General features: G+C 34.8%; 1 protein-coding gene across 1 annotated transcript in view; it reads right to left on the bottom strand.

Moving 5' to 3' along the window:
- The window catches only part of LOC108300240 (solute carrier organic anion transporter family member 1B3-like), a 77,996-nt gene that overhangs the window by 15,332 nt on the left and 49,873 nt on the right, over nucleotides 1-12,791 (bottom strand). The window contains exons 12-13 of the mRNA XM_017522946.2: nucleotides 5,893-5,957; nucleotides 2,691-2,808 (exon numbers count right to left, since the gene is read on the bottom strand). Of these exons, the coding sequence (XP_017378435.1) occupies nucleotides 2,691-2,808; nucleotides 5,893-5,957 (183 nt within the window). The remainder of the gene's footprint in view (nucleotides 1-2,690; nucleotides 2,809-5,892; nucleotides 5,958-12,791) is intronic.

The following is a 12,791-nucleotide window of genomic DNA, read 5'->3' as shown; positions in this document are numbered from 1 at the left end:
AAAAAAAAAAAAAAAAAAAAAAGAAAGCCCCAAAACAAGATGGGTTCACTGGTGAGCTCTATCAAACACTTAAGAAAGAATTATATCAATACCTTACAATCTCTTTAAAAGGATAGAAGCAGTAGAAATATTTTGTCTTATTCTACAAAGCTATTATTACCCTAATCCCCATACCAGACAATGACATTACAAGAAAACTACAGACAAATATTTCTCAATATTTCTCATGAATATAGATGCAGAAACTATCAAAAATAGCAAATTGAATCTAACAATGTATAAAGGATGTTAAACACCATAACCAAGAGGGCTTTATTTTAGGTTTGCAAGGCTGTTTCAACTTTCAAAAATCAATTATATAATTTATTTCATTAACAGGCTAAAGAAGAACAAAATCACAGAATTACCTCAATAGCTTCAGAAAATGCATTTGACAAAATCAAACACCATTTATGATAAAAACTCTCATTAAACTAGAAAGAGGAGAACTTCCTCAACTTGATAAAAAATGTCTGGCACAAACCCACACCTAACATCATACTTAATGGTGAGGAAATCAAAGCTTTTCCACTAATGTTGAGAACAAGGCAAGAACGTCTTTTCTCACCGCTGTTTTTCAACCTGATATGCAAAATTCTGGCTATGCTATTTAAAAAAATTTTTTTAAGAACACAACATTTTTAAGAAGACAAAGAGCTCCAAAAAAATAAAACTAGTAAGCAATTATAGCAAGGCTGCAAGAGATAAGGCTAATATACAAAAGTGAAATGTTTTCTTAGATATCAGCAACGAATAACTGGAATTTGAAATTAAAAGCACATTATCATTTACATTGGCACCCCCAGAAATGAAATGGTTGGGTATCAACCTAATAAAGTATGTATAATAGTGATATGCAGATAACTACAAAACTGATGAATGAAATCAAAGAAGAACTAAATAAAGAGATATATCATGTTCATATACAGTATAGGAAGACTTAATATTATTAAGACGTCAGTTCCTCTCAACTTGAGCTATATATTCAAGCCAAATCCCAATCAAAATCCCAGTAAGTTATTTTGTGGATATTGACAAACTAATTTTAAAGCTTATGTGAAGAGGCAAAAGAGGCCAGAACGATACTTAAATAGAACAAAAAGTAACAGGACTGCCACCACCTGACCTCAAGACTTACTAAAAAGCTACAGGAATTAAGGCAATGTGATTTTGGTGAAATAATGGACAAATGAACGGGACAGAATAGAGAGCCCAGAAGTAGACTCATTTAATTACAGTCAACTGATCTTTAATAAAGAACAAAGGCAATTCAATGGAGAAAGTATAGTCTTTTCAACAACTAGTGCTGTAACAACTAAACATCCACATCCGAAAGAATGGATCTAGATGCAGCCTTTACACAAAAATTAGCTCAAAATGAATCATGAACCAAAATGTATAACACAAAACTGTAAAATTTCTGGAAGATAACATAGGAGAAAATCTAGATGACCTAGAATTTGGTTATCATTTTTGATGTAACACCAAAGATACAATTCATGAAAGAAGTAATTAATTAGCAGGACTTAAAATAAAAAACTTTTCTGAGTAAGACTCTGTTAAGAGAATAAAAAGAGAAATTCTCCATGATGTGATTATTAATTACTACTGAAGAACATCTTGATTGCTACCATTTTTTCATAGAAATTCAGGTTTTTGTGTGTACATGTTTCCAAATAATGTAGGTAAATACCAAGAAACACAATTACTTAATCATATAATAAGACTATGTTTTGCTTTCTAGGAAACTTCCAGTCTGTCTTCAATATGACTATCCCATTCACATTCCTACAAGCAATGACAGAGAATTTCTATTGCTTCGTAAACTTACTAGCATTTGATGTTGTTTTTGCTGATTTTTAATGGCTCTGTATATACTTAGGCCATTTGCCTGTGTCTTTGTTACGAGTTACAAATTCTTCTTCTATTTTATCTTTTGGTTTTAAACTTTAAGCAAAATAAGTTTTGAGATGCAGAGTTTTAAAACTATTTTATCATTTTTTTTCTATCATGGCCTTGGGCATTTGGGTCATATTTACAAACATATTTCTGCTTACTAGATAATTAGAAGAAATTCTACTATGACTTATTCTAATAACATCACATTTAAATGTATATATTTTGTCAATGTATAAATTTGGAATCAACTTTATTTAAGAGGATGGTATAATTTCAGCTTTTTTTCTTTCCAGATGACCATCCATCTTCATGACACTTATAGAATATCTTTCCCTACGAATAGAAGAGTGTAGAAATATTTTCTCCCTTTTTTCCTCATTGACTTATGACCAGGCTCCAGCTGGTCATTCTGTGTTTTTCAAGAGAAGTCAGAGGCAATTGAATGTGTGTGTGTGTATATATGTATATACATGTATGCATGTGTGTACACACATATATATATACACACACACACATTTAATTGCCTCTGGCTTCTCTAGAAAAACACAGAAAAAGTAGACAATATCAATTTCCTACATTTTCTATGAGTATTAAAATGAGATACCCTGATTGCCTGGTAAAATACTAAATACAAAATTTAGTGTTCATTCAATGGTGTCTATCATTAATATTATTACATACTGATAATTATGTTCTTAGAAACTAATAAGGCAAAGGAAAAAAGTTAATGAAATATATTTATGACAACTTACCCAAATAATGTGGAATTATATATCCTACAAGACCCTTGTCTCCCACAGCTATCGGAGGACCACTTCATGCATGTTCTATCAATCAGAGCACCAAAATATATTGGAGCTAGAAGTCCTCCTGCAACAGAAGAGAAGATGTCAATACAATAACATATTTCAAATATGTCTGGATAATATTTCACATTGATTCATAATGGATAAAGTAAAAGTTATCCTCCAAAGTTATTTTGGAGGATTCTTCTACTGTTTTGGCCTAAATCTGCCCAAGAATCAAGATTATAAGGAATCTCAAAGTTCCAAATCATATAGTAATGTTATAGACATCTTTTATCTATGCTTTCCTCTTTATACATATAGGGAAGAAGAAGCATTATGTGCCTGTACATTGTGTGCCTGTTCTTCTTACAATACCAATTAGCTTCAATCTGATTAGTTAAAAGAAGAATGTTGTTAGTAAAACAAGAATGTTATATTGTTTCATACGGGATGTTACTTAGGCAAGGAAAGCTGGAACTGGGGAGAAGTATATCTTTATGTTAAAAGCAAAACATTCTCAGCTTAAAGGCTGTAAAGGCAAGACTTTTTTCAACACTATTTTAAGAAAATTAAAATATGAGCTCTCCCACCAGCACCCCATCCCCAGAGAAGCACGGGCCCAGATTCAGAGATTGATTAGCTCTTGGCAAGTTATACTTCTTTTTGGGCTCACAGCTCTACATCCCCCTTCTTGGTGTCATTTGTGCCTATAATCCAGCATTTTCTCACTACTGATTTTGCAGATTTCTAAATACTGCTGAAGCAACCAAAGCTTTCCAAGTTAGGGACTATGGTGCTAAATTTTATTTGTTAGTTCTCATCATTGTTCTGATCACAATAATGCATATGTTTTCAGTGTTCAATCTTTTAGTCAATTTTTATTTGTAGTGCATTATTTTGCACAAGTGGGGCTTTTCAGGAACACATATGTTGTTTATGGTAGAAGTGTCCATCTGCTCCTAATACTACTTTAATAAACTCTGAGATTGACTCCTGGTTCTAAGCATAGGTATTTTTTTTTTCCCTGAGATGGAGTCTCACTCCATCACACAGGCTAGAGTGCAGTGTTGCAATTTCAGCTCACTGCAACCTCCATTTCCTGGTTCAAGTGATTCTCCTGCCTCAGCCTCCCGAGTAGCTGGGATTACAGGAATGTGCCATTATGCTTGGCTAATTTTTGTATTTTTAGTAGAGACAGGGTTTTGCCATGTTGGCCAGGCTGGTCTTGAACTCCTGACCTCAGGTGATCCATCCGCTTTGGCCTCCCAAAGTGCTGGGATTACAGGTGCAAGCCATCCCACCTGGCCTACCATAGGTAATCTTATCAAAATTTTAGTGACATAAGAGCTGTCCTTCAGATAGTAGCACTGAAATATTCATGACTTTATTTTGTTCTTTTTTTGTGTTGTGATGAATAATTTTATTTTGTCACATAAAAATCATAGTGATCCATATATCACAATTTTACTAATTCCATGTACTTTTAACAGTACTTTTACTTTTCTCACTCTGAGAATGAGAAATCTTAGAATGACAAAGAATTGAGGCCATTGAATATGAGGAAAACTGGTACTAAGAAAATGAGTGAGAAATTTGCTGGTATCAAAAATCACAGTTGTCTTCTAGAAAATGAAAAATATATGCCAACAATTTACTACTGCAATTTAAAAACTTCTCATAAACCATTTTATAAATAACTCTTTGAGTTTAATACATTATAGGCCTTCCACAATTTACAAATATATTGTATTCAAGACAATTATTTGTGAATTGGAAGTTTGGTACTCAGTGTGTATTTTTCCCATAGAAGCATTTAGAGTCTGTTGTGCCATATACTGAGCACATCAAAATAGGATGCTCAGAATTTGAATGGCAAAATTCATTTTTTTCTATTTCATATTGCCAAATATATTGCTCCTACTGTCATTTCCACATATCATAAGGACTCCTAACTACCCAGATTCTATTTTCAGCTTCTGTGGCTCAGCTTCTAGGAGTGAGGTATCTCCATTGAATCTGGAGGTAGAGAACTGCCAGGATATACAGAGGCTGGTGATCAGAGACACAGAAAAGGGAATACTGGGAAGAGAACCAGTGGACCCCTACAGCATCTTCATCTCCTCTCGCCTATTTTCTTTATATTTCTTTTTCTTTTAACCTTTGAGGATTTGTGAACTTCTCATCAAATATGCTACTTGAACAACTTCTCCACTGTAATTTGGCCATAGAGTTATACTTTTTTCCTTTACTCGTGAAGTTTCCAGAAATCGACCCCTCCCATGTTCTTTTCCTTCTGCTGTCAAAGGTTGCCAGGATCAGTCCCAATCCCTAGATGAATGATGCCCTTTTCCTACTTTCTGGGAATAAGCACATAAGATTTACAGTCCTTACAAAGGAGGATTCATAAGGATTAGGCTACATATTGCTTAACAATAACAGGCATCAGTGTGCTAAAAATGGTAAACGGCAAGGAAGGTAGTAATAGCCTAAACATTTTTCTCATCACTTTTAAATATTTACAAATAAACCTTTAGCCTTTAGAGTCTACATTCTTACTCTTTGCCAACGGAAACACGATTCTTTAGCTTTCCTTTATTCAGAATGCTCTTTTAATCAAAAATCACCAGTTTTAGAGTCTGAGTTCTCATTTCCTTTTGCATTAACTGCTGCTAAAGCTTAGCTGCCCAGCCTTACAGGACCAGGCAGTGTAAAGTGGCACAGTTAATGTCAGCTCCTGTTGTTTGGTACAACCTCAGCCTGGCCAGATTCCCAGGCCTCCCAAGCTGCTTTAGGCCTTCCCTAAATAATGTTTCAGTTTAGAAGGAAGGTCCTCCACTCAACCTACCTGGAATAAATATTTGTAACTTTCTGAAAGAAGGAAACTTGGAGAACCACCTGTCTTTTGATGGTTTTTTATTAAGAGAGACTGTGATAAAAATAAGATAATTCCTCAGTCTAAACAGATAGGCTTGAAGTAGAATTAACAGTTAAAATACTATTTTAAGTCACAATTTTCCTGTCTCTTCTTATTTTCATAGATCGCAAAAAATAATGAATCTTACTTATTCCTTTAACTTTCTCATAATTGAAAATTAATTACATTTAGTCTTTAATCTTTGAGAAGAATATTTATATCTCAAATTTATGGTCTATGTATTCATCATACCTACTGATCGTAACAACATTGCATGGAAACCCACTGCAAGTGATTTCAATTCAGGTTGAACAAGCCTGAAATAAAATAAAGGCAAAGAAACATTAAACATTATTAAAATATTAAACTAAGCATCAAAACATTTCTCAGTATCATTTTTCTTCATGATAGAATAAAATCCCTCAAGTGAATGGCCCACATTATTTAAAGTTATATTATCAGTTGTTTTAAAAGGCAGACACTAGAATGATAAATAATAATTATTACTTCCTTCTTTGTTGAACGCATAATGATCTCAAGACAGTTTAATGAATATTTTCACATTTGGTCCTTATGAAAATCCTATGAGAAAGTTTAGAACAGGTTTTCTATGTCCATTAAATTAACTGATTTTGTGTGGTTTATTCAGTCCTGATAGCTCATATCTTATACTCTGATAGCTATCAGTCCTTATAGCTCATATGAAAAGATCAGATATTTGTTCTGAGGATAGATCTTAGCAGACCTCTTTTTACCACCTTATTTCTGTTATCAATGTTAATGAAAAAGCTTGCTAATATGATTCATAAATAACACAATATATCCAGAGGAGTCAAACATGTTTTCTGTATTCTAGTGTCTAATGTATCACTGCCATCTTAAAAGTAAGGAACACTTTTATTTTATTTTATTTTATTTTATTTTATTTTTTGAGATGGAGTTTTGCTCTTGTTGCCTAAGCTGGAGCGCAATGGTTCAATCTCGGCTCACTGCAACCTCTGCCTGCTGGATTCAAGCAATTCTCCTGCTTCAGTCTCCTGAGTAACTGGGATTACAGATGCATGCCACCACATCCAGCTAATTTTTTGTATTTTTAGTAGAAATGGGGTTTCACCATGTTAGCCAGGCTGGTCTCGAACTCCTGACCTCAGGTGATCCACCCACCTCAGCTTCCCAAAGTGCTGGGATTACAGGCGTGAGCCACTGCGACAGGCCAGGAACACATTTATATTCTTGCTTAGAAATTCACTTACTCCTGCATTTAGAAAGCTATTTCCACTATTTTGTTTTTCCGTGTTCAATGAATGTTGCTACCATCGCCATGATAACATAACACCTACCAAGTGAAATGAAATAATAGTGCAGTAGTGGAGGGGATGGTTTGGGGTAGGGAGAGTGACCAAGATTCAAAATTCCATTTTTACTGAAATATTGAATTAATTGATGAAAAGATGTTTTTCCCCTGAAAACATCTTTTCATCAGTTAATTCAATATTAACTGATGAAATAAAACTAGATGACTATTTTATTTTCAGAACTAATTAGCTGTAATCATTCAACAGTTACTAAGCACCTCCTAGGAGACGCTATGCTAGTCATGTTCTTCAGCATAAAGAGATAAATGATACTTCCTCTCAACTGAGTGACTAGAAGTAAGTGATTTAACCTTTCTTAGCCTCAGTTTCCTTGTTTGCTAAGTGAGGATAATAATACTTATCTCATATGTATGAGATTAGTATTGAAAGTTATGAAAAATTAACATGATGAGCTAACACTGTAAACGTCAATTTTATTTACATGTAATTTCCCCTTAAATCTCGTAGAAGAGCTACCATTTATTAAGGTTCCCAAAAGCTTTCAAAAGCACTTATAATATTAAAAGGAGCAAACATTAAGTTAAACATAATAAAAGTTAAACATATAGTTATTTATTAGGAGACAAAAATAAATAAATAAATAAAAAGGAAAGTATTTTAGCTCTGCTTTTGCACAGGACAGCAACACTTTGCTAGCCCCGTTGAGGGCAATGAAGACAGTGAAGCCATGCCTACTATTTAAGGAAGTTTCTTTCATAGGGAGATTGTTATGAGGAAATTATCAGGAATAAGTTACCTTATCTATTGAGGTCTCTCTCAAGGGAGATTTTGGGAAGGGAGAGATTTCAGTTCATTCCTGGTTCTGTTCTCTGACAAGTGACTGACATGTATATTTCATTGTAATTGATTTTCAGTGGTGGCTGTACCCTGTCTGCATACTACACACAAAACAGGCAAGCTGACATTTGTTGTCAACTTGAATTTTGCCCAGGGAAAAGATTATCATGCAGAAGAATTTGGGGGACTTGCAGATAGAGATAATATTTTCCTAAAAGTTGGCTTAAATTCTTCAACAATTCAGTGGAAATGATGGATGCGTGTGATATAGTAACATACATGTACAACAACAATCACACACACTCCCTTCTGCATTCACATGCATGCACACTTACACTACTCCCCGCATGCTCATACTCACCTGCTCACTCACATGCACACACCCATGTATCATTATAATGTAAGATATTTATCATTGTTATGTGACTCCTGCTTTACATGTGATATTGAGCAGCTCTGTATTTTGATAGGCCTCTCACAGGCTGAATTCATCACTAAAGCACTCTGTGAAGCTAAATAAGCTATTTCATTTAATTATTGAAAAATATATTCTTAATACAACAGATGTAATTTAAATGGATTCTCTGTTATCATCATTAATGACAATAACTCATCAGAACCTGCTGTTTCTTGAGACATTCCCAGTTAGACCTAATAAAAGCCTATCAATAGGCAATAGAGATACAGAATGCTTTTCTTATTGTTTGCAAAAGATGGAAGAAAAGCTCTAAGTCATTCCATAGCTAAGCCAGATCATTGAAATGTAAATTTTTAAAAAGTTTTAAAACACTGCCCTCTTTAGGGCCATTTAAGATTAACATTTTGTTAGTCATAAGCTTACATGATACCCACACCTCTGTAAACAGCAAGATCCCAAGATTTTGAGACAGCTGCGGATACCAAGGTGTCATCCCAGGTGGTTTAGTATATCCCTTAATTCCACTCACTCCTCCACTTCTTTCATGTCACTTAAGCCTTCTATTTTGCTTAAGGAAACTCATGTCTGTTACCAGCAAAATCTTTACATTTATATTCTTTACAATCTTTTCATGTTTTTGCTGTAAACAAAGCCTATCTCCCAATGACTCTCTTTCCGTGCAACTATCTCAAGTGAGGTCTGTTTTCTTCCTATATCCTGTGTATTACTGGGCCTGAAATGTAGTTGTCCTTCTTGATCATTTTTTACCACTTCCATACCTGAGTCCCTCCTCTGAAAAGACCTCTAGATTCCCGGAAGAGGTGCACCACCCTAATATACCATACTCTAACCTTTCTGTTGAACATAACTATGGATAGGCACATCACCACTCCCACCAATCTCTGACGATTTTTATTAGAAGGTCTCTATCATTTTTGTCAAAATTTCCGCCACTTTTTGTAATTGTTTCAATATCCATGCAGATCATTCTCCCAATGCTCTGGCCTTCCAGTGTCTTGACCTCTTCTCTGGAAATCTTACCTGTTCCACCCATAGTCAGCCCATCAGAACACACTTGAAATTCTACATTTTGAGCGTCACTGTCCTTACAACCACCTCCTAACTTTAAAATTTACTCCCTTTAATACACCTGCTGCAACAATCCTCAGCCCCATATAGCTCTTCAGGCCCTTGATTCCTCAGACTATTCACAGGCTATCTGTAGTTTCACCCCTCCACTTCCTTTCTCAATGTGATCTCTCATTATAGCCACTCTCCTGAATATATCCAGTGCTTTTTTCCCGTTTCATCCTTTATTGTTCTAAACAAACAAAAAGGCTTTCCTCTAACCCTCTGCTTCTTCTGTACCTATATACAAAGAGCTAGATTGCAGGAGAAAATAATTCAAGCATGCTGACAGGACTCCCTTTAAGTTCTAAGCATGAACATTCAGGGGGGCTCCAGGGCAATTCCGCAATACGTAGTTTACTGGTACATTTTCCCAGTCATTATATTCTTCCAGTCTTCAAGATTGCTAGTTCATGTGTCCTGATCTCATCCCACCTCTTTCTTTTCTTCTGCCCTATTCGCAGCTGATTATCATGCTTTTTATTTAATAGAGAAAATACAAGCAATTAGAAAATAATTTAAATACTCTTGCACCACTACTGCTACACATTTACTTGCCTTTTACCCACACAGAAAACCTTCCCTTCTACTACAGAGTATAAAACTGACTGTCCTTGTTTAAATCTCTCTGCATCTTCTTCTTTAATTGCTCCACTTCTCTCCTGGGTTAACAAGTGCCTTTTTCTCTACCTGATAAATCTTATCAGTATGCAAGCATGCTATTATATCTAGAATTAGATATAAACATAACTTTTGATGCCACAACCCTTCCAGCTACCATACCATTTCTCTGCTTCTTTTCATAACACTTTTCCTGAAAAGAATTTTCCATACTGGCTGTTTGCACTTTCCCTTCTTGCATTTTCTCGATTCCTTACTAAACAGCCTTTTTCCCATCTCTCATCTTCACGCACTACTTTTGTTTAGGTTAAGTGACCAGCACATAATGACACCCAATGGTCACTTTCTAGTCTCTAACTCCTGTAAGCTCTCAGCAACCCTTGAAGCAATTGCTTCTCCTTCCTTCTTGATATATGGTTAATTAGGCTTTGGGGACACTCCCCATTCCTAGTTTTTCCCATAGGAACTCCTTTGCAGTTTTCTTCATTGATTTTTCCTTATACTATTGATCTCTAAACTTAGAGTGGCTGACTCTTGGTCCTAGGATCTTGTTTCTGGCTGTACTCTGTCCCTAGAAGATCTCATTAATTCCATGGATGTAAACACCATCTGTATATTTCTCAGTCTGAAATGCATGTTTGTGGCTTCAAACTTTCTCCTGAATGTTGGATTGCATATGTGGCATTGTTGTTAGGTATCCAGAAGACAGCTCAGATTTTTGGAGATAGGACAAATTCTTGCTTCTCCACTTGCTGCAACCTATTCTTCCTTAGTGTTTCCCGTTTTGTTCAATAGTACCACCATCCTTCCAGAATACAGCCAGAACCCTGGGATCATCTTTTCTCTTTTTCAAATGCTACATTCAACCTATCAGCAAATCTTATTGGCTTTACATTAAAAAACAAAATAAAATGAAGACCGGAACCCAAATCACTTTACATTCTAACACTGCATCCTCATTCAAGCCCTCATATTGTGAAAAAGAATCAAAGCCTCTGTTTTTTCTGATTTCATTATCTTCCCAGAACATACTCCATGCACAGTCAGAGGGATCTAGTTAGGTAAGTCAGCTATGCATTGCTAATGCTTAATGCCCCTGGGGCTTCTCAACACATTTAGAATAAACTCCAGTGTCTTTCCTGTGACCCATATGATCTGGACCATTCCAGCTCTCTCGCTGTACATTTTCTCTCTCTCTCTTCCTCATACACTTTTTTCTGACCTTGTATTATACATGTGGAGTATGCTCTACACCAGGGCTTTTGTCTTTGCCCTGTCTTAACTAGATTGTTCTTCCCTGTCCTTATTTAGCATGGTTTGTCCCTTCACTCTTCATGTCTTCATCAAAGGACTTCCAATGTACAATATCTGAACTAGTGTCTCTTACCTATCCCACTTTTTTCTTTTCTTACTGTAATTTATTTTTTTCTAGTGTTTCACAATTACTTATTTTATATATTTACTTGCTTCTTTGTTGGTTCTCCTACACCCATCCACTCCCCCATTCCCTATCCCCACAGGGAAGCTAGTGAAGTTCTATCACCTTTTTTCACAGGGGCATCCTCAGTACATAGAACTGTACCTGACACGTATGAATATATAATAAGGAAATGTCTTCCCTCCTATGTAGCCTTGTTTTAACAATGACTTAACAGTGTTTGTTATTATTAAATTTGGTCTACTTATTAAAATCATAAGTAGACCAAAGTTTATATTTTTGTCTATAGTCAGTTTCATAAATTTTCTTTCAATAAAATCAAAGGCTGTTGAGAGATTAATAATTAATGTTTTTGAGAAGTGACAATGATTTAATTACTTTCTTAAAAAATAAAATATAGCTATTATAAATAATGAAACAGTGTTTTTTCTTTTTTATATTTTTTTCTTGCCAATATATATATTTTTAACTTTTATTTTAAGTTCAGAGGTATATGTGCAAGTTTGTTATATAGGTAAATTTGCGTCATTGGTGTTTGTTGTATAGAATATTTCATCACCTAGATATTAAGCCTACTACCCATTTGTTATTTTTCCTGATCTTCTCCTTCCTCTCAACCTCCACCCTCTGATAGGCCCCGATGTCTTTTGTCTCCTTCTTATGTGTCTATGTGTTCTCATTATTAGGTCCTGCTTATAAACAGAATATGCAGTATTTGTTTTTTTGTTCCTGCATTAATTCGCTAAGGATAATGACCTCCAGCTCCATCCATTTTCCTGTAAAGGGCATAATGTCATTCTTTTTTAAAGCTTAATAGTATTCCATGGTGTATATGTACTACATTTTCTTTACCTACTCTACCCTAGATGGGCATTTAGGTTGATTTCATGTCTTTGTTATTGTGAATAGTGCTGCAATGAACATACACAAGCGTTTTTTTTAAACGCTTTTTGTCCCATGAAATAGTATAAATTAAGATCCTAAAACCTGGTGAGATGCAAATTAGTAAAGAGTTTTGAGGTGATTTTCTGTAAGTTAATAAATCTGTAATTTGGCAAATATAAAACATTCTCCTTTTGAGTAGACAATATTTTATATGTAGGTGAAGTTATATCTGTAAAATAGATTAGTATGAGTAATTTGATAAGATCTGAGGGCAGAGTTAAATTTAAACAACTGTAAACTCAGTTTACAAGTCTATATACATTTTAACAAAAGTTAAAACACTTTTGGTTTTTTTCCCCCTATGATGTCATGCTGTTAGCTGACAGTGAACATGTGATCAACTATGTTGGTTTTAAAAGTAATAATTAGACATTAAGCCAGGTCAACACACTTATTCATGTACTTTTTTGAAGATATACATGCACGTTTTTATATGTTTCTAGTTTTT

This window comes from Cebus imitator, unplaced genomic scaffold, assembly GCF_001604975.1.
Source record: "Cebus imitator isolate Cc_AM_T3 unplaced genomic scaffold, Cebus_imitator-1.0 Scaffold25, whole genome shotgun sequence".
NCBI classification, from domain to species: domain Eukaryota; kingdom Metazoa; phylum Chordata; class Mammalia; order Primates; family Cebidae; genus Cebus; species Cebus imitator.
This window is presented reverse-complemented; position numbering and strand designations above follow the sequence as displayed.